Source organism: Phaethon lepturus, unplaced genomic scaffold (genome assembly GCF_000687285.1).
Source record: "Phaethon lepturus isolate BGI_N335 unplaced genomic scaffold, ASM68728v1 scaffold13941, whole genome shotgun sequence".
In the NCBI taxonomy this organism is placed as follows: domain Eukaryota; kingdom Metazoa; phylum Chordata; class Aves; order Phaethontiformes; family Phaethontidae; genus Phaethon; species Phaethon lepturus.
In genome coordinates, this window is record NW_010519924.1 from 261 (window position 1) to 25,301 (window position 25,041).

The 25,041-nt window shown below is 50.3% G+C and overlaps 1 protein-coding gene across 2 annotated transcripts; it reads right to left on the reverse strand.

Moving 5' to 3' along the window:
* Positions 1–7,027: 7,027 nt before the first annotated feature.
* PTCHD2 (patched domain containing 2) lies at positions 7,028–24,506 on the reverse strand. 2 transcript variants are annotated; one of them, XM_010297212.1, is made up of 20 exons: positions 23,579–24,506; positions 22,140–22,359; positions 20,386–20,522; positions 19,782–19,916; positions 19,396–19,556; positions 18,889–19,028; positions 17,975–18,120; positions 16,326–16,487; positions 15,761–15,922; positions 15,213–15,335; positions 14,462–14,598; positions 13,605–13,786; positions 13,025–13,155; positions 12,753–12,925; positions 11,617–11,743; positions 10,300–10,445; positions 9,778–9,937; positions 9,282–9,395; positions 8,125–8,291; positions 7,028–7,390 (listed from the first exon to the last, which is right to left on the reverse strand). In XM_010297212.1, exons 1-20 carry the CDS (start codon positions 24,504–24,506, stop codon positions 7,028–7,030), a joined length of 4,014 nt encoding a protein of 1,337 aa, XP_010295514.1. The 2 variants fall into 2 exon arrangements, with proteins under 2 accessions (XP_010295514.1, XP_010295513.1); XM_010297211.1 differs by having other exon boundaries at positions 12,753–12,928.
* Positions 24,507–25,041: the final 535 nt, after the last annotated feature.

Consider the following 25,041-nt stretch of genomic DNA (forward strand, 5'->3'; position numbering starts at 1 on the left):
GGGCTCGGGCTTGGTTTTGGGGTGAGAAGGAGCCCGTGGGAGAAGCAGCCCGGGGTGCACCTGCTGCAGCACCCCAGGGTGCACAGGCGGAGCCCCTAAATGCTGCTGGGGTGCCGGGGAGGCAATGGAGACCTTGTTGTGCCACAGCTTGACAGAAGACCGAGGGGAATTTGCACGTAATGGAGTCTTCACACTCACTCACCTGGAAGGAGAGGTGGGGCTCTTGCCAGATCACAGGTAGCAGGTTTCGGAGGGTGGACCCTCAGCATTACCCCAGGGTGCACAGGCGGAGCCCCTAAATGCTGCTGGGGTGCCGGGGAGGCAATGGAGACCTTGTTGTGCCACAGCTTGACAGAAGACCGAGGGGAATTTGCACGTAATGGAGTCTTCACACTCACTCACCTGGAAGGAGAGGTGGGGCTCTTGCCAGATCACAGGTAGCAGGTTTCGGAGGGTGGACCCTCAGCATTAGCACAGCGGCTGAGCAGCAGCCCTGCACGGACAAGCTCCCGCAGGCGGAAACGCGGTTCCTTCCTGCCTCTGCCAGCTTCAAATGAAGAGAGCAGCTGTGGCCCTGTGTAATCCATCTTCTGAGCCCCTTCCCCTGTCCCAAACCCTTCCCCAGCCCAGTAGCCGATTTCTGAAGAGCTATGGAAACTCTGCCCATCTCTGCCTGTGTCTGCAGCTGCTGTACCCCAGGGTACCCCTTTGCTGTGCCGCGTCCCCACATTTGGCTGCCCTGGGTGCTCACCACTGCCAGGTGGTCCCACAGTCCTGCGAACTCAGAGGAACACGTGCCTCCTCCCTGGTCCACAGCCTGCACACAGCTCCCCGCCAGTGTGCAAGGGAGTGCCCATTGCGCCTGCTCTTGGGGCAAGAGGCTGAATTTGTAGCCAAAACCAACCCCCTTCCAGCCTTACTTGGCAATTTCCCAGCAGCAGGCTTGAGCATAAACCCTCCCTACCTGCAATCCCCTCATTAAAAGGAACACATTCCTCCTTCCTGTGGAAACTGCATTTTTTTTCTTATTCATCAGATTGTGACCCTGAACCTTCCGGGCATTTATTACAACAGGGGTTTCACCAGTAACTTCAGCCTCAATCCACAGAAGTGAGGGCTCAGAAACATGGGAGGTTTTTGCTGCAACATGCTGTCGGTGCTGTCTTTCCCAGCAGCATTGTTGCTGGCTGCAGCGTGCGTACACCCAAATGACAGGCTGCGGGGAGCAAACCTCGCTCAGCACAGCTGCAAAGACAGGTAAATGCCTGGGTTCTCCTATCCTGCTGCTGGCCTCTGCCTGCATCGGTCCTGAGGGGTGCAGAGTAGCACTAGCTGCTGCAGCACAGGACACAGAAACAAAACCTTGACCAGAAGTTCATACCAGGCATTGTGTGTTGTGAGAAACTGCAGTGCTGCAGAGGCAGGCAGATGAATCCCCTTCTTGGGGGGTCAGCACAGTGGTCTTCCTACACTGCAAGTAGCACAGTATGGAGTGGAAGAATAAAAGGCCTCCACAAAACTTGAAAGATCCCGCTTGAGCCAGCCCTCTTGCAGACCTGCATGGGATCCTGACCTGGCTTTTCCTGACTGCCAGCTTTTCTGGAAGTGCTAAGTTAGCTTTAAGGAGCCCAATTTCAGCAGCAGAAGCAATCCTGTGCACAATCCCAACAGGAACTGTTGGGAACTGGTGCTGTGGCCTCATCCCCACTGCATTACTTACATACACAACACATCAGTGCCACTCCGGCCAGTGCTACGCTTACATGCAACAGTAACAGAGATGAATGAAGGATCCAAAGGTGCGAATGTCAAAATTTTTTATTTACAACAGTCTCCAAAAATCAAGGAACACTGAAAATAGTGAGGGTAGGAGACAACTTACAAAAGTAACACGCGTACGTTACATCAGGAATTGTGCTACATCACTCTGAGAACCGACACTCTAAGGTCTGCACATGACGTGGTGAAACGGCAGTGCCCTCCTTCCCTCTGTCCTCACACGTGGGACACCTCACAGGTGGTCACATGTCTTCTCCCCTTGGCTTTTGAAACATCCTCCCTCCCATTTGTTGTCTTCTGCTTCCCCCTGCAAACCCGTCTGGTCCTCTGGTCCTGGCCATCGCCCTCCCATCCCCTCCAGCAACTGCCCAAATGAGGAGCAGAGAGGAGAAAGCCAAAGAGCCAAACTACGCCCTCAGGATGGAGACAGGCCCTGAAAGACTTTTAGCTCCAGGACCCTGGGTACTAAGCCAGGGCAGAGCAGTTAGTAGAGACCTTTGAAAAACCTGTGAACTATGGCTTGCGTGCTATCTGGGGTGAGGAGTGATTTTGGAAGAAGTAACGAAGAGACTGTGAGTTTGTCCTGCCTGGCTGCAAATCAGTCAGCACAGCTTCCTTAGTGGACAGCATGGAAGGATTTATACATGTCACAGGGTTAAATAAAAAGCCTTTTATAACCTTCCAGGAGGGTAGGCTGCTCTGGTAAGAAAATTCAGTGCAGGACAAGCTAAAAAAATTAGATGCTGTGACATAAAGCAACACCCTAGGTTGCTCCAGCAGATACAAAGCCAGGGGTCTTGAGAGACCATTGCATCCAGACTACTGTATCAGTGGTCCCAGTAACTCTGTAAGCATGCCACACATCCTTCTCTTGGGGATATTTTTCAGGCTGGCTTCGCTCTGGCATAGTTTCAGATCCAGCAGGGATTGAGAAACACAGCTCAGCCACTGATCCCCCTTCAGTATCTGCAGCCTTTGGAATTGCTAAGATCAGTGGCCAAACCTGATGCCCTGGTTGCCTGTACAGAACCCACGTGAACCCAGCACCCCAAGAGGCACCACAACATAAGGGCACAGACTGAGGAGACATGGGTCTATTCCTTCTCCTGATGCTGATCTTTGCAAATCACATCAGCTCAGTTCCTCCTCACTCCAAAGCTGATTTTGACAGGGCTGTTGTGAGCAGAAACTCTCTGCCCAAGTGTCCACAGCCATGGGGAGCCTTAAACTCACTCAGCAGCTCCACTGAAGGTAAGGAGCAGCACCACCGGCTCTGTGTATATAGCACAGTGCTTCAACCCTGGGGAGCAGTGTCCTTCTGTGACTGCCCTAGGCTGGCAGGGAGAGAGCTTCGGGTCAGGACAGGAACCACTCCATTTTGTAGGAGACTGCAGTGTTTCAGAACAACCTCCATCCTGAAACATTAACATCTACTTTTCAGAATGTAGCCCTCAAAACAGGGTTTACTAGAAATAAAGGAGTGGGCAGTTAACAGAAGTGTTCCATTGCAGTGTGCTCTGAGAACTCATGTACATTTCTTTTGCATTGCAGAAAGATTGTTCTGAAATGGAAAATCGGAGCATTCTCTTCCAAGTAAGGCTGGTCTGCTGTGTTCTACTGTTTAAAAACATCAAAACTGACATCTTTGTATGAAGCATTTTAACTCCCTAGCTTGCTCTGCCTAAGAAATTCTCCCTGAGACTATCTCCAGCCACTTTTTAGTCCATGCTCCATGAGCACCTTAGGCACGAGCAGCTGCCACGGAGAAGGCTGAACCTTGCTCAGCAAGATGACAGGGCCCAAGAGATGGTCTGGGAAACAGATGAGCCATCAGAGAAATAAGACAGGCAGAGATGTGGGAGGAATCAATTTAGGGCAAGCATCTGCTCCTGAAACAGTGCCAGACAGGTGAGGCCTTGCTTTTTATAAGCATCTGCCTTGGAGCACCGATTCCCAAAAGGGCTGTCAGCCCCACCTTCACATTTGCTCAGATAAACCCATCCATTTTCTTACCTCTATAATTTCATGAATATTTTCTAATCCCAAGGAAGATGCTGCCTACATGGAGATGGATGTACACATCTGCTACTGATTTATTGTCTCCACAGATGCTTGGGGAGATCAGGGTGTTGTAAGCATTTTGTGGAAGGCTGGGCCCCACCTCTAAGCCTTTCACGCCACAGCACATGGAGAAAGCACCAGCCACTCTGACCACAGAGCTGTACAGAGTGAAATGGTGATGGGGCAAATGCCTAGTTAGATCTTAAGACAAGTCTCATGACTATGTTTAACCAAGTTTTCAGCTTACCAACATCCAGTGAGTCCTTGCAGTGAAAAGCGTCACCTAGGATCATCTCCTGGCTCTTCTGCCTTCCTGTCACAATCTGGAGTAAGTTCCTCCTCCTCTCCTTGCCTCAGTTTCCTTGCTGGAAATCGCCAGCACAATCGCCTCAATATACCTTGTGAATCACCTGCTACAGCTCTGCACTTCATCTCAGTCTCTCATTTTCCTTTCTGAATGGTTCCAGCCATTGCTCCCAGTACCACCTTGGACAAACAAGGGCAAGGTGATGCTCTGCTCCTGCTAGTGCCAGCCAGCCCTTCTGCACTGACTGAGCCTGGGCTGGCCAGAGGAGGAGATAAAATGATAGCTTGTCCTTTCCCTTGCCTGCTCCAGAAAACAGGACAGATCCTGTCAGGTGCCAAGAACTCTGTTATTTTTGTCTGGAGATCAGACACTGCCAGATCAGACCCTAGGGACATAAAAAGCCTTCCTCTACTTTGAAATTAATCTTTGCCTTCCAAGAGTGGCTGAATGAATGGTCCCAGCATGGTGTGTCCAGAATCACTCTGGAGGTGGGGAGCTTACATAGCCTCTTTATAGTGAGCACAAACATAGGACACCAGGGGCTTAAATGAGCTTTAAACTTTGCAGGATTCAAAGCGCATCTATGCTTGGTCTTAAAGACCTTTCAAGGTTCCTTCACGTTCATGGAAGGAGAAACTTCCTCTAAGGGTGCACTCAGGAACTTATTGTCTTGTCTGGTGACCTGAAATATCCATCAGTTTAATCACCCCAAAGAATTTGAAGCACTAACTAAACTCAGGTCAAGCCACCAGCCAGAGGATCCTTGGCAGCAGTACTAGGGCTACCTTGCTCTCCCCTGCAGCGCCCATACAGCCACATGGGTCTCATGGGGCTGTATGTCATCAGCACACTGCCCTCTACACTCGCAGTGCGGAGTGCCACTTAGGAGTGCTCAGGACACCACTAGTAATTAAATCTGGAGAACAGACATAGGGAAAAGCATGGCTTACAGATCAATGTGTGTGCTGAACTGCGCACAGCAGCCATCAAGGCAGCACAGCAGCCATCAAGCGCCTCCCTGCAAAGGATAGTCAAAAAATCCTTTCCAGAACCATTTATTAACGGACACAGGATTCATTGTGAAGGAACTGGTGAAGGTAAGAGGTAGGTGCTGAGGAACACTTTGCAGAAAGGGGTAACTCAGTTGCACCATGGGACAGTGGGGAAGAAACCAGGTCTGTTCTACTCATGCTCTCACCACCCCCACTGCCTGCAGCAGGATTGCTCTGTATTTCCCCTGGCATCAACAAGAGTCCTGACCTGGCACTCCTCTCTCCAGCTGACACCTTGGGGAACCTACTTCAGGAATAAACATTTGATCCAGTTTCACTGGGATGACATGATGTGAAGGTGTAAAACTGGCAGGGATCAAAGCAGGGATACACTGACCAAGCAGAAGCAGCTGCTGATCTGTCTCAGTAGCACAGTCCCCAGAACTTGGCTGGCAATGGGGATGGGCTTCCTGGAATTTCCATCTTAAAAAGGGGCTCAATCCAGAGAGAGAACACAAAGCCATCAGGGACATAGTATCTGCAAACAAATAGAGTCAGGCTGCTTTCTGGCCAGCCCCCTCTTTTGGCATGCCTGTAAATAATGTTTAATGCATCTCCCAGTGGGCCTGACCCCTCCCCTTCTGCCAAGGACCAGATGTGCTGCATATCAATGCACACACTTAGCTATCTCAATTTTAAAAATATGATAGAATCGGTGATGCTTAAAATGTACTTGTTAATGGCACCAGTTTGCGATTTCATTTTCCTTTAATATAAACCATCTGCTCTAAGCAGGAAGCAGCCACAGGCTGAAGCTCCGCTGCCCTCATGTCTCCACAACGCAGGGTGTCTTTAAGCTGCCACAGAGGATGCACCACTGTTTATCAGTGCATGCCCCCACTACAGGCTCTACCTGGCCTCAGTGGTTAGCTCGGCCTCAGGTTAAGAGCTGACTGCCATGACCAAGAAGCTCTGCAGGGACCTGAAGGCTGTCTGTTTTCTCTCTGCCAGGAAGAGCAGAGGCAGTGACTAGCAAGGTCACACACTGAGCAGGAGGTGGGACTGGGCATCGATACTGCCTTGGCCTTACTACTGAGATGAGGGAGAGGAGGGCAGGCTGCTGAGGGCACCAATTGCATTCCTGATGGCTCTTCACAGACCCAAGAGATCCCAGTGAAAGGTGTGCTGTCGCTTCAGAAAGAAGGGAAAAACCCTGTGTCCCGACACCCTCCACAAATAATGAAATCAGGTCATTGCAGGTACCCAACATCTCTAGTTTGGATCCTACAATGACACCCATAAGAGCTCCTGTGAAGCAAGTTCACAGCTGGTCTAGCTTGGGTACAGTGCACAGCCAAGAGGCCCAGACAATGCTATTTCCCAGGCCTGTTGAACAGCTCACTGCTGTTTTTGAAGGCCCAAGCAGTGAGGCACAGGCGTAGGACATCACCTCAAGAGTCGTCGTTGCAATGCTGACTCTGGCCAAGGGGAGGGGAGGGACCGAGAGAGGGGTTTTGAAAGGGATCAGATGGCCTTCCCAACTTCTCCCCTTTTAGCTTTGCGGTTCCAGAAAGCTCTGTTCATTAAAAAAAAGAAAAGAAAAAAACAAAAGCAGAAAGAAAACAGAGAGGAGACCTCCTCCCCTCCTACACATGGGCTGAGGTATTCCCTGGGCAGCCCTCACTCTCCATCATCCATCCATCACTACCCAAAAATAAATACAAGTTTAGAGCAAAACCCATTAGAAAATAAAGTGCATCTGGAATTGAAAAACTTCTGGAAAAAGGGGATTTTTTTCCTCTTTTTTTTTCTTACAAAAAATATCCTTTAAAAAAAAGACAAAAGAAAGGGAGCAAGAGGACAGAGCATGTGGCTCTTGGTATAGGGTCTACAGGGCTGTTCCATTAGGGAGAGGGATCTTAAATCCGCTCTTCATCAGGGCGAGGCAGATGCATAGACCCAGCAGGCCAGCAAGAAGCACCCCCACCACAGCCTTGAGGCAGGAAGTCCTGCTGCGGATGAAGGTGCCAGGCCCCATGATGCTCAGCAGGGCTGTGCTCACAGTTAATGTGTACAGGATGGAGACTCCTGTGTTGAGGGCCACAATCTTCCCAAACTTGGCAAAAGGGGCAATGATGCAGAAGAACAGCGGGACGGTAGCAATCACTGTGGTGACGGCACTTGAGACGATTGCCACACCCACGTGACGGACTGCTTCAATCGTCCTCCACTGGCGGCACGCCATGGGGTCCTGGCAGAAAGGACAGCAGCGTTAAGGGGGAGCGGGGACAAGCACATGGGGCTGCATGCATGTTTTAGCCTTTGAGAGAGTGGCTTAGCTGATGGGGTCCTGGTCCAGGACAAAGATGCTGCAGGAGTGCAGATCAGACAGTTCATGCAGTCTCTGAGCACACTGGGCAAACAGTCATGAGGTTAAGACCCAGTAAAGGCAAAAATCTACTGGATTTTGTGCCTCCTTTCAGCCACACCAGACTGACTCCTGGGCCTACATAACAGAGGCACTGCATGCAAACACTATACCTGGGATCAGAGATCCCCAAGCTTTTGTGGTCTCCTTCTTCCCAAAGAGGGAAAAGATGCTAACAAGGCTGGAGAAGACCTGGACATCCAGCTCAGCACAGCAAAGCAATTTGCAGAGATTACAGAACAAGTGCAGGGCCATTCCAGCACAAGACTGTCTTCAGTGGGGCATGAAAGGGGGGTGCTTTGGACACAGCTGTAGCCAGTAAGAAAGGGACAACCATGTGAGTTGGACCCTCAGCTGGGTTTACTGTACACAGCTACACAAGCTCGTATCAGTCTCTGACCAGTTAGCTGGACAAGCAGCAGGCATCCCAGGCATGCTGTGAGGGTGGCAAGACACATCCTCCCTTGCCCATCATGCCTTAGGTCCTGCATCCCAGCCGAGTGGCACGGAGGGCATGAGGGGAATGGATACAAGGCTATAGGAAGAAAAAAGCTCACCTCTGCCTGCTGTAGCGGCAGGTTTTCCCCTGCCAGCAGGTAGCCCTCCACCAAGTGCACGCAGTAATCAACAGAGGAGCCAACGAGAATGGAGAGGGAAATGGCTTCCACAGCTCCCATTTCCCAGCCAGACCAGTACATGATGGTCACCACCAAGCAGACCACCCCTGTGTGAAGAAGGTCATGTTAGGCAAATTTAAAGGACTAAGGGACTGCTGCCCAGGCCTACTGATAAAAGTCAATCACTGAGGAGTTTGGGACCATATACCCCCACAGATCTGCATGCTAGCCAGTCTGAATCTTGCACATAATTCCTCCTACCCACAGAGAAAAATCACTTCCCTCACGTTCCACTGGCCACAGGGACCATTCAATCAGGTAATCAGACCTGCTGGGAACAGTGAAGCACCTAATTAAATATTAGGCAAACTGACTGATGCCAATCTAGACTAACGCGTACTAAAACAATCCAAGCCCCGCAACCGTGCCTGTGTGCACACATGCACTACAGGAAAGAGGGCCCTTTGTTTTGCTTGCTGGAATTACACACAGGCTGAGCGCATGCACAGGTTTTTCTTAAAGGCAAGAGTGATGTTTGTTTGTGAGTCATGTGTGGGAGACTAAGTGGTTTTAAAATGATAGATTTGGTTTTTAAACCGAGAAGTTTAGCAACACACTTAGTCCACAATATCATCAAATCACCAGCCAGGGAGAGGGAACTATTTACAAATTTGCTTCAAATACTAACAAAACCACTAAAATATTCAGCTTTTAAAACCTCCCACTGCTTGGAAACAGCAGTGATGGTGCAGATCCTTGGGAAGTAGTGCAATTGTTATTCAGAGCATGTGGGACTTAATCACATTATTATACATAACAGGCAGGGATGGCATTTGTGTAGCTAAAACCCCTATTTAAACAAATAGAAGGGATTGTGTAGATAAGACACACAAATCTACTTTCCCAGTGAGGTTCCTGTGCATTTGTTGAGGGTTTCTCCCATTCACCTAGGTATATCAGGACTGTCTCCTGGAAAGTCAAAAGGGTTTACACAGAGTAAGAGCAACTCAGTTCAAATCACCAGAGATTCAGCAGTTCCACAATGCACTGATTTCAGACAAAGTGAGAGCTTGACACGTTGGAATTGGTGTTTTTACCTAAAATGCTGAGCAGCACTGGCAGCAGGAGGAGGATGTGAGCGGTAAACACAGCCACTGCAGCCACACAAATAACCAGGGAGAGGACGAGACCGTATAGGGCACTCTGCACCCCTGGAAGAAAAAAGGCAGCTAATTTGACTCATGGAAGGTGACAGCTGGGACAGAAATGCACTGTACTCCTGCTGGCAACAAGGCCGGCAGGGACTCACACTGCGGGAGAAGGAAAGGGGAGGATGAAAGTGGGAAGTGGGTGATCAGATTCTTGCCTCTCACATCAGGAAGGCAGAGTCCCTTTCCTTCTATATTTCCCTGGGCTCTGCCTAGGATTTTGACAGTATATGCTGCTTGGGGCAGAAACAGGCTTTAGGAGTTTGCACAGCAATGATAAGGAACTGAAGATATAACACATGCCCATCAGATGGGACAGAGTGTGCTGTGAAGATGTATCAGAGCACGTGGGTTCCTCAGGTAAAGAAACATGGCAGTTACTTGCCTATAATCTCCATGAAGATCTGCTTCCAGTGCTCACAGGTCTGGAAACCGTGCCGGAGAGCAGAGCCCTCTGGGAAGAGCTGGAGTTGCTGCTGCAGGAATGTCTCCCATTTCAAATAGTCAGCGTATGTCTGGAAGGAAGATTTCCCTTTGTACGTTGTCTGTAAGAAGATTAACATGTTATTCTTGTGTCCCTCTCTTTGGGGCAGGATATGCATGGCAAGGGAAGAGGTAGAACAAGCTGGCTGGAGTTGCAGCACCAGGCAGAACTGGTAGTGGCAGATGGGCAAATCTGCCACCAGCTCTTTGCCTGAGCTCTCATGGTAAGAGCAAACTGTGGCATAAGCAGCCACTTCTAGCAACTTGTGGGTGCAGGCATGCTGTCTGCAACAAGGCACAAACACTAGCAAACACTAAATTATGTCTGCAAATGAAAGTGGCCAGTGCAGAAAGAGCGGAGCTAAACCCCAGAAGTCACAAGAAGAAACCGTCACATGTCTAGATGTCAATGCCATGTGCTCACCGATTCAAATGCCATGGAGATCCACTGCACCTTCCCATCCTTCACCCCCACTGCCCCATGTGAGAGCTGTCCAGGCAGCAGGTTTGGCTCAGGGATGTTCTTGCACTCAGGGTGCAACATCTGCAGAAAGGAGGAGATGCTGTAACCTGGAAAGAAAGAAAGAACAAGGGATGGAGGTCAGGACAGAGAAAGGAAGCATACTGGAGCAAGCGGAAAAAAAAAACCCCAAAACCCAAAAGAAAGTTGCAGACCCCATTTGTCAGTAGCTGCTTCCCCTTGCAACTCCGACTTGCCAAAGCCCTCGAGGTCTCAAGCACCAGAGCTCTCAGCTGCTGCTAGCTTGAAAGGGCACTCTGTGCCATCAGGACTGGACAGGACACTACCATCACTGTTTGTCCCCAGCTGTAAGGAAGCAGTACAAACAGCAAGCACTGAGGAGCTGGCCACCCGGCCTGGCGGGGATTTTCTCCAGGCATGAGATTGGGTTTTGGCCTGAAGCCAATATAAACTTCCTAGACTCAGGTCCACAACATTGTGACCTCTGATGTTGGAAGAGACAGTCACTGGTTAGGTATGTGAAGCCACAGGGGCAGTGAGTAGCCTCATCACATGAGATCAGGTGTGATTTGCTGGTTATTCAGGAGTTACTAAGAAGGTATTTTCTTGTCCAAAAGATTGCAAGTGTATCACAAGCAATACTCATGACCAGAAAGAACAGATGCAATTCTGTTCTTATCTTCACTGGATTAAATCCCAAAGAATATGCCCAGTGTCTTTGGAGTTAAAGAGACCATTTCTCTTTCTCATCTCACAGAAAGCATGACCAGGGGCATGTTCTAGAAGGGTAAAGCTGCTTTGGGAAGAAAGGAGGCAGCAAGAAGCAGCCACCCTTTCTGGTTTGCTGCGGAAGACCCCAGCTCAAACATACACTGCTGCAAGCAGAGCTGCAAAACAGGAGTCTGATGTTCCTGTCCCAATCGCTGTTTACTTCTCATCCTCAAACGGCTAGCACAACACACAGAAGCATGAGCTGAATGGCCCACAGAAATGAGAGCTGTGACTTAAGCCAGGTGGAAACAGGCAGAGCTGTGCTGCAGCCAGGCCAAGAATGCTGACAGCTGAGAAATACCTCTCCTCCCTGCCCTGCCTACATTTATCGACTGGTACCTCCCTTTCCTTTCCCTGCTTCAAGCTGGGATCTGAAAGTTTAAAAGCGCTTAGCAGCCACACTCCTCAGACTGGAGCGTGAGAACCAGCCTCCAGACAGGGACCCAAGATCTCCCTATGGGCTCTGTGGCTGGCATTAGTCCTACTTACCAGAGGGCAGGCACTGAGCCCCTCCTGGCTTCACCAGCTCGGTGTTGCTGGCGATGGCTTTGCAGAGGCGGCACAGGTTGCCAATCTCTTTGAAGAGGTCGAAGCTGTCATCATAGATAACGCTGCCCTTTCACAAGGAGACACAACAATAAGAGCACCACACGTGAGGCACACACAGCAACTGGCACAAAAAGGCAGAAGCCGAGCCCTCTCCTGGCTACACAGCCTAGGACTAGTTTATACAGACCACAGATTATATGGTGGAAGCACCCACCAGACATCTTTGCCTCACCAGGTAACCCAGGAAGAAACTACATGTCCCCCCCCGCCTCCCTGCAAAAATGTCAGGCGGTATGACCGAAATGCTGATAAAGGAATAGCCACTATGCCATGCACCAAACCATAAGGGTCTGCCTATGGAGTGGCTCTGAATCCCTCGCAGTGCCCAGCATGAAACTCCAGCCTTCTGCACACTCCACCGCCTGCATTTCGCACTGCTCCCTCCAGAGGAAAGAGGCAAAGGCTGATTCTGCACACTGCCCCCAAATCATAAGGTGGGAAGAATGGCAGAAAGCTGAAGTGCATCTGCCAAGTGACCAGAGCTAAGCATAATTTTTCTGGGGAAAGGTTGTAAATGTCTCAGGGTATCAGATCTGGGAGATAAGCTGTTCCTGGAAAAGTCACATTTAGTAACCTTTCCTTGGAGTAATTGATTTGTATTTTTTCATGTTAATATCTCATAACAAGATAAACAATTGTAGAAAAATATCAGTTCCCTGGATCTTGAATTTGTAGTAAAATTTTCATACTGAGTTCAAGATGGGTTTGCTTCTAAAATCCTCAGGAAAGCCAGATTTAGAGTCAAAATTAGGTTAGATATTGCACTTAGAAAGGGATTTTCTGAAAAGTCTGAAGTGATTTCAGTAAGGGCTTCCTGATCTCCATTATTTGTGAATTTGCTAAAACATAAATGTACTTTTGGCTCATCACAATGCTACCACCTTTGCTATTCCATCTGTCTAGACAGCTGGACCATGCTTCCTGGGCTGTGGGGATTAACTAAACACCATCCAGGGAGACCCTCCTTCACTCATCAGCCCCAAGCATGCCTGTCCAGCATGCCAGAATGTGTGTACCATGTCTCCGATGACGTGGTTGTCCAGGCGCCTTGTGCGATTAACACCTCTGATACCAAACACTACAAACACCATGGCTCCCGTGTCTACCAGTGGCCGCACCGCTGGCTTCCCGCAGCCCGTGTTCATGCAAGGATTAAATCCAGAAGTGGCTGACAGTTTTGCTTTGGGTGCTGCTGTCAAAACAAAAGAAAGGTTGGTTACATCAGAAGGTGGTAAAAAAAGGTCTGACTCTCTGGACCTGACAGTCAGACAGGTCCTTATCAGCTTACCTTTCTCACTGGGAACGTAAAGGATGCCTTTGGTGGGTCCGTCTGGGCTAGAGCTGAGAAGACAGCCAGGAGGTGCTACACACACTCGGCCATGGTAAGGGGGCTTGTGCGACTGGGCAAAATACAGTTTCCTGTGCAGCAAAGACAGTTTGTTATGGGGGACCAGAGGCAGTAAAGATGATGTGTCCAAAGCATTACAGGGAAACAGATGTTCTCAGGGACAGAAGGAAAGGAAAAGGTGAGCTCCAGAATCCAAACTCCAGACCTAGATCCCTAGCCATTATGTATTCTGTGCTGCCTGTTCAGCCCAAGAGCTCAGGTGGGTAAGGACAAGACCAAGATCAGCAATGTCTTTTTGCTACCCAAAGAAGCCTCCAGTCATAGTCCCGCCTTTGGCACATTAATGATGCTACAGGCCTGCAAAATGACTTTGCAAAGATGGGGCACATTTGCAGCAAAGCAAATCCTAGGGCTATGGATGTCACCAACTGAGGGCAGGACTGGCACTGGACATTAGGCATCCCACATCAGCCTGGGCTGTGCTGTTTTTGCTGGCTCTGAGTGGGTTTTGGAAGGTTACCGTGTTCGCTGCTGCTCCTTGGCGGCCACGTAGAAACTGAAGTCGAACTTCCAGCCTCTCTTGGTGTCACAGGACAAGGTGGTCATCATCCACTTCCTGGGGCTCGTCTGCTTAAGCAGCCCTACTGTGGACACACAAGCTGTCAGCTTCCTGGTGAAGTTACCGAAAGGCACTCTATACACCTAAGCAATGGATTAACGAAAACAGACACTTAACTCCACAGGGTTGCAGCCTGTTGCACATTAGCATCACACACTCCCCTCCTCCCTGAGCACTGGTACAGCCACCTAGAATGAGCACTGCAGGCACAAACCCAGTCAGCCCCCAGCCTGCCTCCTTCCCAGGGTTGGGAATGGGTGTGATGGGGCCCCCCAGTGTGTGATGGGGCCTCTCGCCAATGCCATTCTCTGTGGTCTAGACTGGCCTAGGGTGAGGGACATCTGAAGGTGAGTCCTCCTGGGGGGTGTGCACCCAATATGGCCTATGCACAAGTAGTGTTGCCTGCTTCCCTGTGTCTGTGGCTAGACAGAAGGAGGCGGTGGGAAGCCAGCTGCCTCATTAGCAGTTTCTACTAGAATGAGCTCAGCTGATGATGCCAGGCCTCATCTGATCTGCAGACACCCACACTTCTGCTCCCATTGCTGACAGTCACATCGCAACAGCAACAGGTAAGTACTGTGGCACTGTGAGGCATAATCTCTAACGATGCCAGGCACAGTGCCCTCAGAGTTAGCTACCTTAGTGCAATGCCCTGCAGCTACCTTGGACCCCAGAGAGAAACAGGAGGAGGCTCTTGTGCTCACCTGTTGAGTGCTGCACTCTTGATAGAGAGGTCCAGCATCCCTGGACTGACTCACCTGGAATGAAGGCACTTCCCCATCTCCCGGTGACACCATCTGCCAGGGGGCAGGGACGCTGGCATTGAGCGAGAATCTGTAGATGGCTGGCCTTCCCTTGCTTCTGGACTTGGAGATATACACAGTCCCCTGGAGATCTGAAGAAAACAAAGGGCATGAGGGCTAGTGGCACTTCACACTCAGCAAATCCTACAGACACGGACAGCTGCAAAGGGGTTGTTCTGGTCTGCTGTCTCCTCTGGGGCAGCAGGCACAACCTCTGCCTTCTAACAGCACAGCACACCTTTCAAAGGTTTTCACAAATATATCCTGAGCTGCACTAATTCCTGATGGCTTATTGATTCATGTCATGTTGGGACCCGGCCCTATAACTCTTATCTCCAATATCCCCTGCAAAGCAGGGTTGAATTTACACTTCTCATGGCCTGCCAACAAGGTTGTGACACAGGACTGGGATGCAAAAGCTCTGAGCTCCTAGCCCTATACTCACACCAGGCAGACCAGAGGTATTTGTCACTAGACTGTGCTGCCACCTGGGTAACAGGACCATGTCCTAGAGAACAGTAGACACTCAGGGGAAGGGAGATTGTAATGATGCCCCTTCCATCCAGCACCAAGCTAGGGCTAAATGGGGCAGGGTCTGAAGATAATTATTCCCCATCAGCTATTCAGATCATATGATTTAGTTTTTAACTGAGTGGACCCTTGGGCCCTGGACCCAAATGTGGTCAGAGTCATCATGCCCACCTACCTTGCTGCCCTGTATCACTTATGCTCCCTTTGGCTCCCCAAGCTGACCCTGAGCCCCTCTTCTTTTTTTCCAAGGAGGTTCGGATGTTGTTCTGCAAACTGTGGGGCTTTTCCTGAAACAAACCTGTCCCACAAGGTTAGTCAGGGAGGAAAGAGTGAATGGCATGACAAGAGACCTAGCAGCCCTGCCCACACCACAGACTCTGCTACTGTACACCAAACCCTAAGCAGGGAACACAGAGCCACAGATCTGGCATGTGACCAGCACTTACTAGTAAACGTAGTCAGTTTTCATGGACTGTAAAGGAATTGCTCCAGCAGAAACACTCAGGCAGTTCCTGGCTAAAGCAGGAAATACTTTTCAAAATACTCCACCCCTACAGGCAACTCAACAATCCCACGCTCAGTGTGCACCTCCCTCCAACAGGGTCCATCCAATGTCCAACGAGATATTTGAACAATGCAGGGCTCTACCTCACGTTTCAGCTCCTCCAGCCCAGGGCTTAGGCCAGGCTGCACCCACCATGGTGTGTGGACCAGCACTCTCACCTGAGCAGGTAACGCAGGAGATGCCTTCAGCACTCAGGTTGTATTTCAGGTCGAGCAGCACCTGGATGTTAGTGTCTGGCCGGAACAAGACTGGAGCACGGCTAGCTGGATGGAGGCGGCTAGCGAAGAATATGGACAGGAGCAAAACGAGGAGAAAGAGCCCTGCAAGGAGAAGCCCAGGTAAGTGTGCGGGACCCTGCATGCATCTTGCACCTCTTACCACAGCAGAGGTGTGGCAGAAAGATGCTATTTTCAATGGGAAAAAGGAAGAGCCCCTAAAGCACACAGGCAGCTGGGCTTTGTTGCAATGAGCCCCATGCCTGGATAACCCCATCAGGGCTTGCCATTTCAGATCTGAGTGAATCTCAGGGATGGAAAAGTCTCAGAGTTCCCCATGTAGTTCCCTTAGGGACTGTTCTGGGGACACTCTTCCACTGAGTTAGAAGCCATGTATTATGTTCATTTTCTCAATCTCTTGTCACTAATAATCAAGGCTTGAAGACTGATTGAGATGCTGTCAAACCCTCTAAAATCCATGCAGATTGAATACCCCCTCCTTCCTTACCCACAATCACCCATCTGCTCTTCACTGCAGCCCACAGAACCCAGTGTTCCAGCAGCTCCTGCAGATGGGTTATCAAGTGACCCCGGTTGCTCTTCTCTGCAGCGAGCTGCAGATTTTCTGGCATCACAGATACCAAGGGGACATCCCCCATTTCCAGGGAGACTAGAAAGAGAGAGAAATCAAAGGCAGTCTCAGTGCTCAGTGTCATGAGTGTGTCTCATAGCTTTCTGCTCTCCTTCCTTTAGAAAACCTTCTGCAAGGCGCTGTACCACTCACTCAAGCTAACGAGATGGAGTAAGACAGAGGCAGTGACTTGCCCAGGATGTCATAGGAAGCATCCTTCTCAAGTCACTGCCATGTGACAGCTACACTTCTAAATGCATTGTTCGGTCCAAAGCCTATGCTTCAAGCTATTCTTCCTCTGCCAGATCCCACTAACATTGTCCATATGGTCATAGGGACACTGCATGCTTCTTGGGCCAAGCAAAATTTGTCTCTGTCCCAGTAAGTATGTCTTGCAGCTAATTGCACACAGCTGACCTCCTCCAGACTGCAGCCTGGCTCCTATCTGATCTCTTTAGTCCAGCTCAGGGATGCCTAGGGAACTGCCCTCTTCTCTACAGGTGAAAAGCGGGCACTTGCTGTAGTGGGGCCAAAGTGTGCCTGGCACACTGTACAGCCGACGCATAGAGCACGCATGGTCACCAACTGGAACAAACTGCTTTGCCTCTTCACAAGTTACCTGATGCCCAGGGGCCCCTGGAGAAAAGCACCCTGCTGTTTACTCTGCTCAAGGGAAGGAGTTATTTCCATACATTACCACTGCGTGTGGCTCTAGCATACTAAGGAGACAGCTCTTGCAGCACAGTGCCAAAGCTTAGTTGTCTGCCTATCAAAGGCAGCTCAGAGCCTGCTCTGCAGGGAGGGGGTCTGCACACTGCTATGGGATTGACAGGCTCTCAGTCACTGATCCATTTGCCTCCTGTTCCAGTTTGCTGCTAGGCCTGAAGGCTACTCACTGCCCAGACTCCTCCTGTGGTGAATTTAAAAAAAAAAAAAAAGAGAGAGATCCCAGCAGGTTTTAAAAGCCAAATACAGTAGAACATGATCCCGTAAGCACCCTTATCTTCCATCAGGGCTAGAAGGATTATCTCCTGCTAACAAGAGATAGGGAATGTTCTGGGCTCTTTTTCTAGGTTGCTTATGTGGTCTTGGGCAAGTCCTTCTTGCCATGATGGAGGGCATGCTCTGAGGAGGTGCTGCTGCAGAACAAAGTGTTGTCTCGCCTGCTTCCCAAGCGTAGTTCTCTGAATGGCAAGGAGGAGGGGAAAACTCTTGACTCAAAGACGAGCTGTCCTGTGCTATGGATTAGATGTTTCATGGCTACATCCATGTCGCCATCAGTGATTCCAGCCAGAAAGTACAATCCACAATTAGACCCAAGAGGATTAGCAAAGATCAGAGAGATCACTGAAGATCTCAAAGCAACTTACAACCATTAGTGAGTTCAGACTCCTACAACCTCCTCTGACAGCACCATCTCCAGCTTAAAAGTAGGGAAAACATGGACCAGTGGCAGGGACAGGAAGAACCGCAGGATGAACAGGGCAGTGTGGTCCCCCTGAAGGCACTACACAGCAGGCACATACCAGGCTCCTCCTCCACACTGAGCAGTGGGATGTCATCATCGAGATAGGGAAGCGTCTCTCTGCCTGCTCTGGAGGTGGCCTCCGAGGCAATGAGGAGATCTTCAGCCAGGTGCAAGGCATTCTTTTTGGTGCACTTCTGATTACAGCTAGATTGGAGCAAGGAAGCAGATAAAGGCAGGAGTTTTAAGCCACATACTCTGCAAACAGTTACTAGTGGGCTCCTTCAGTGACAAGGGAAGCAGCAACAGCCTGCTCCAACTACTTGGAAAGACAACAAGTAGTGCCATGAGCAATTTCCATTGCTAAGTGCTAAGAGGTCAGAGGCTGAGCTGCTATGGCAAAGCAGTAGCAGGCTGGGCTGGATTTACAGAGGCAGGGCTGAGCCATGAACACTCGGTGCTGAGTGACAGAAGTTTCAGCAGTTCATCTCCCTGCTAATGAATTAAATCAGGCCAGATTATCTGCACTGCTAAAGAGCAGGGGAAGGGGAACTGTGCTGACTTTCAAATACAAATCCACACGCACTGCTTGTGCTCACAGGCACAATGTAGATCTCACTGCCTTGCAGGGCCTCTATCTCCACAGCTTGAGGATTTAGCTGTGCAGGCAGTGCTCTGAGGACACAGATGGCTCCAATATTCCATGGGATTCAATGAAGAGGTATGACTGGCATTGCAGTCTGGTTCCTGGGAGGCACCTGTGCATACACCAGGGGTAATAAGACTGGGACCCAGTCCTTCCATTTTGCTCCAATCTGGAATGGCAGAAGCTAAATAACCCTTCTGTTAGAGACTAACGGGGAATGGCAAAGCCAAGCTGCCTGAGGGGGGTGAGGATAACTGAGAGGACAGGGCAGGGATTCGCATGAGTTCCACAACAACTTCCCACCCACACAAGGAGGCTCCAGGGCTCACCTGGTTTGGCAGGAGCTCTCTAGTGGGGACACATAAAGGGTCCATATTCCGAGAGCAGCTGGCATGGTGAAGAGCACAGCTACCCAGCAGCAGGATACAATCAGCGACATAAAGAGTCCAAAGTCATGCACGGCTGGAATCTACATGGAGAGAGAGAACGTGGAGTTGCGATCAGCTGGGGCAGGGAGACCTGGAGACACATCAGGCCAGAAAGAGGTACCTGGAGGAACCTGAGAATAGCACATGCTGACCTCAGTCATGGTAGTCAGCAAACCTGGTAAAAACCAGAGCTGAGCTGATCAGTGGCACAGGAAATATTGCCTTGGATGCAGATACAGGGAGAGTGTCCACTGCCTTAGAGCGGGTAAGGGACAGTCCTCTAGGGCAAGCAAGTTCAGCATGTCCCTGTGCTGGAGGAGAGGGCAGAAAGATGGTGCTGGCAGCTTCCCTCTCTATTAGGGCCTTGGGTAGAAACAGAAAGCCCCAAATCCCAAAGCTGCAGTATACCTGAGAGAAGATGTTGGCAGCATATGCTGCAGCCGTGGTCAGGGAAGTGAAGAAGGTGGCCTTTCCTGCTGTCTGGACAGTATGGATCATGCGCAGTCGCAGGTCCTTGAGGTGGGTGGCTTGGCGGTAGGTGTTGATGAAAACAAAGACATCATCAACCCCTGGGAAAAGAGCGGGGACATTTTGATACTTTGCTCACAGTAGGGACACATGCTAAAAATCTAATTTCCCTCTCAACATCTGACCTGCAAATATTTCACCTACAGATAATGGAGGGAAATGGCTTGAAAATTCAATCTACATTTGCCGCCACCACCTTTCTTTCTCCTGCAAGCAGGAGTTATGGCAAGGCAGCACAGGTAGGTTTTGAATAAGGATGTGCTTACCAATCCCCACAATGACAAAGGCAGCCACACCATTGAGTATACCCAGGTACTGGATCCCAAATACGACGTGGTACAGGAACAGAGCCACCAGGCAGCTTAGCCCAATACTGGCAATGCCAAAGAATGACAGGAACACTATAGGAGGAAAAGAACATGGAAAAAACAGTACTGCTGACCACCCCCTGGGAGAACAGACTCCTTGTACCTGCCCTGTCAGAATACTGGTTCCCAGGACTGTGTTGGTGACAGAGAATAGCTCAGGGCTGCAAGAATACCACTTGCAGATTCCTTCCACTGAGGCCCATCCATGAAATTACATCAGCTTTACACCCGCATTAATAAGATGGGAATCTGCATCTTATTCCTGCTCTCCTGTGAGCCTTCCCCCCATTCTCCCCACAAATGTCTGCTCTGGAGAATCAGACTTGCGTGACCTCCTGCATGCTGCTGTGCCACAAAGTCTGCCTGGTGTCAGGGCATCAGAGCCTCTCCTGGGGATTGCACAGACACAAGGAGTCACGGCACAGAATCATAGAGTAGTTTGGGTTGGAAGGGACCGTATTTGGCCTTGTGCGAAAGCAGGGCAGCTCTGACTGCAGCCTACCTGAGCAGGAGGTAAGGATGTAGACCAAGACAGCTATGCAGCTACTGCTGATGAAGGCCAGCAACATGTCATTGTTGAAGGTCCTCCTCACTTCATAGTCAAACAAATCTGTCCCTCCATACAGCACCTGGACTTTGCTAGGGTGGAAAGATATGAAGGAAGGAAGAGAATTAGGCAGAGTTGAGTACAAAGGGAGCAGAGCCAGGGGATTTAACAAAGTATGATGTCTCTTCCAGAGCCAAAGGAGGTCACTGCTCTAATAAACTTGGCAGTGCTTTGATGAAACAGCTCAGAGTGGTGACAGCAGGTTGAACAAGGTTGCTGCTGGAGGTGAAGTTCACACAGAAGGGAGAAAAATAAAAGAGCAGGTCTAATATTTTAATTCCTCCAGTGCATGGTGAGTCTCTGGCACTAACAGACTTCTTGCTGTCAGGGAACAGCTCCTGAAGCCTCCAAAGCCAATTCCATCTGGAATCCTAATAATTGCTTATTATATTAAGCACAAAGGTAATAACCAGCAGATGCAGGCAGAGAGAGAGATTATCAGAAACCATATGATTTACCAGCTTCTGCTTCTGGAATCAGCCTCTGAGCGGAAGTAATCCAAGATAATTTAACCAGGAGTACAATAACACTGCACCATAGGAGGCTATCGGGAAGCCAAGCTTCAGAACCCAGCCTTGGCCCCAATTCCCTTTCTGCTTCCCCTAACTGCAACCCACTCTGCCAGCCCATTGCTGAGAATGGTCTGTGGCTGCCTGCTTTCAGGGCTGACAAGTGCTGGCTGCCTTTCACTCTGCCTTTGAAGATCAGTATCCCTTCGTTCTGGGAGCTATTGAGATTCAGAGCAGTAGACAGCTGGAGACTCAGAATGTACACGAACACTTGGACTCACTGTCTTCCCTCAGCTGTCTGGATACTGGGCTACTCTTTTAGCCCTTTTAGCTTTATTTTACCATTTCCCTCTCAGAAGCACTGAGCAAAGCTCTATTCAAGCAAAGTCATATAGACCTGGTGGTGAAGAAACCCTGCCTTTCCTCAAACTTATCCTGGCCTGAAACTCCCCTCCCTACCTCTCTGTACAAAGAGTAAACACTTCTGGAAGGAATTACATTGGCATGAGCAAAAGTAGAAACAGATCCACAGGTTGATGACTTGAGTAAGGACCATTTCACACCCTGCATCAGATCAGCTGGGGCCAAATTCAGACCAGGAAGGCAGAGAAGCAGCTCTGTTGGAGCCAGTGGAATTGGACTTGTGAGATGGAAGCAAACAGACCCAATGCCAGAAAGGGGCTGAGTGGAAAGGCAGGCACTGGATTCAATCTTTGGCTCCCTTTCATGATCTCTATTGATGTCTCTGGCGTGTTGCTGCAGTAGGAAGAGGCATTAAAGGAAAGCGTATGAGTGGTTTTCTGCCATATGCTCCCCACCCTCATTCACAGCACTGTGCCTGAGCACAACTTCAAAGGGGATGCTTTTTCTCCTTTGTCTGGAGCATTACGCTGTTGCCACTGTTCCAGACTGACCAGCAGTCTGAGCTGGCATGCCAAGCCTTCTGTGCCTTCAGGGCTATCAGAGCAGAGTAGACATATCTGTCCAGCACAAACCTTAAGACAGGGCTTTTACACCCTGAAGAGCCCATTCCATCCACTCTTTTAGTGCAACAGAAAGTACCATCCTCTCCAACCTCTGTGTTGCCCGGCTCTCGCCCACTCCCAGCAAGGCACCTGCCCTGTCTGCCCAGATCCTCACCTTGTGGATTGCTTGGCCAGCATGGCTACGTAAGTGATGACAAAGTTCTGGAACTTGCGGCGCTGCTCCTCCCAACGGTCCTCCACCGAGTAGTAGTTCGGCAGTGGTGCCCCAAAGAGGATTTCGCTCCGCAGCAGGGAGCTTTTCATGTTCTCGGCTGACAAGCCCTCATCCACATACCAGTAGAATTCGGGGTGGGTCATGGCCAGCTCCAGGGACCCTGTGGGAGAAAGCAGCACCACTTTTATTAGGTCCTGCTGAGTTGATTTGGCAAGGCATGGGGTCTAGTCTGACAAAGTGAAACTGGGAGTGATCCTGTCTTTCAGAGTGATGCTGCCTTGCAGAGAGCAATAAGGGCTGGGGAAAGCTGGATTTCAAAGACTCATGTTCCACTTCTGCTTTGTGACTCTGCTTGCAATGTTACCTACATGCAGTTCCCCATCAGGGACGCATCTTCCACCTGATTGATCTGAACCACAGCTCCACCAAGCAGCAATGCACACAACATCCCCATCAATATTCCTATGGCTGGATGCACTTAGTTCTCACACACTGGTCCAATATTTGCTCCATCATACTGGGAAGCACAAGAGCTAAACAACGCCTATGGAAGATGAGTAGTCCTGGCACCTCTGCCATCTGATGGTGTGAGGCATGCAGAGATGGAGGCACTCAGCTAGTTCTGAGTAACAGACACTGCCTGTCTACTCCCAAAATCCAAGTTCCCTTAAGTTCACACCAGAAAGACCCAGAAACTATGTTCTTTCCTGTTTTGGTAGCAGAACTGTTACCCACACTGGAGCAGATGGAGTTAATTTTTTGCCTGCTCCCTGTATGGCTCCTGGATAGCTATCATCTGCAGCCTGTGCTTGGGAGACAGATGGAGGCTTCATCCCACAGCCATATCACACCCACAGACTCCTCATGATTCACCTCTTTTTCCATCCAGAGCCTCTGCTCTACTAGAGGGGCATAGTACAGGGTACGGAGCTGGGAGGAGGAGGCAGGGCCTTCCTCCTCCTTTCCTTATAGAAGCCTTTCCAGCTGGTGACTCACAAGCTGCCTTTCAAGCTCTAGAGCAGCCCATAGACCTCAGGGAAGCTCATCCCTATTGTCTGTCCGAGACTTGACATTCCTCTAGTTAACCAGAGTCTTTCACAGTAGAAGGCATCTGCACAATGCAGGACTCCCCCGCATTTGTCCCTCTCGCTCGCCTGTTTGAGTCTGTGTGATGCATGATTGGGGTTGCAGGGGCTTTGCTGAAAGGGTAGAAGAATGGCCCTAGTGCAGAAAAGACAATTCCTCAAGGCGCAACACGGCAGCACCTTCCTCTCTGCACAAGGCAGTCATCCCTCTTAGCTGCACACCAGTGACTGCCTGAACTTGCAGAAGATGCATGCCATAAACATGCCAGCCCTCGCCCATGGCCCTTAGCTCACCTTGGATGTCAGCAAGGTCTTGTCCCATGCCATCATAGTAAATCTTCCCTCCTCTCTCAGTGGGGAAGAAGTAGGTCATGAGGGAGCTGGGTGGAGAGCAGTAGGAATAGGAGCCCAGAGGCAGATCCTTCAAGACCTCGTGGGGCTTCCAACAGAACTCCCGGAAGCGAGGGTGGTCCATGATCTTGCGCTCGACCTCATGGATGGTAACCAGGCGCTCAGTGGTGAAGATGTTGTTTTCAGAGTCCCCTCGAGCCAGAAAAATGAGCTCAATGCGCCAGTGGGCATGTGTCTGTGTGTTAGCGCTGATGTAAGTGCTGGAGTAGTCCCAGCGTGGAGCACCTCTCCCAACTCGGGAAGTCCTGTTTCCTGGGTTCAGATGGGCATGGGGCTTGGGGGAGCTCGTCCTGCCCTCCAGTGCGCTGCGCTTGACCCGTGCGCTGACCCCCAAATGGGAAGCATTGATGTGAAGCTGCTGGAGCTGTTCAAAGATGAGCTTCTGCAGAGTTTCAGAGGTGAAGTCAGCCAGGTCCCGGCGGTTCCTCCCCCATGACCCAAACTGGGACTTGAGGGCCAAGGCAAGTGCATCAAAGCGCTGAGAGGACTCATGGTTGCGGATCTCGAAAGCATTGTAGGAGATGTCAATATCTAGGGCTGGGTAGTGGAGGAACATGACAACAGCAAGCACAGCAGGGATGGCGCAGCCCAGGAAAAGGATGAAGCCAGCACAGTATGGGTTAGTAAATACCCAGCCAACAATATTCCAGAAGCCAGACACGGGCAGTGTGACACGCAGGGGCCTGACTCTGCATGGGCTTTTCCCACACAACAGAGCACCCTCCCGCCTCTTCTGGGAGCTGAAGGCTACCTCTTCATCTTCCTCATCTAGCCAGGCATCCTGTAACAAGGGGTCATCCTCTGCGTCCATGTCCAGCACCTGCACAAAGATGTAGAGAAAAGCAGTCAGCAAGGCCCAGCCATAGGTGTCACCAGGCACAGCCATGAATCCGTAGCAGCTGCCAAGGGGTCTCAGCACACAGGGTACCCCACACTCTGCCTGGCAGAGGACCCAGAGAGCGGAGAAGTTCAAACGAGTCCCAGAGCTCAGTGCTCTGGCAGAAGAGGGTTTCAGATGGCTCCAGGAACACCAGGCATGGATTCACAGTATGCTGCTCAGACTGCAGCAGCAGGAACATTTAATTAGCGAACCTGGTTCTCATGCCCAGGAACAGTTCATGTTATGAGATGAAAAATGCAAGAGACCCTATCTTCCTCGCCTTAAAACTGACAATAGATTTCGCCCCAGCTATTTATAGCTGTATTCATCTTTCCCACAAAGCGCGTATGTGTGTGCACACACAGAACCAGAAGCACATGCACCCATATCTGCAGACACACAGTCTGCACGCACTTGCACATACTGATCCCACAGAGAACTCACTATAACCCTGCTGTAGTCCCTG

Excerpts from the sequence above, each read along its gene's own strand:
- PTCHD2 (XM_010297211.1), bottom strand. The coding sequence starts at position 24,506 with ATGGACGCAGAGGATGACCCCTTGTTACAGGATGCCTGGCTAGATGAG. Across the intron at positions 18,121-18,888 it reads GAGAGCTCCTGCCAAACCAG|CTGTAATCAGAAGTGCACCA; the intron begins GTGAGCCCTGGA and ends GCTCCAATCTAG. Across the intron at positions 8,292-9,281 it reads AGTGCTGCTCAGCATTTTAG|GGGTGGTCTGCTTGGTGGTG; the intron begins GTAAAAACACCA and ends TTCTTCACACAG.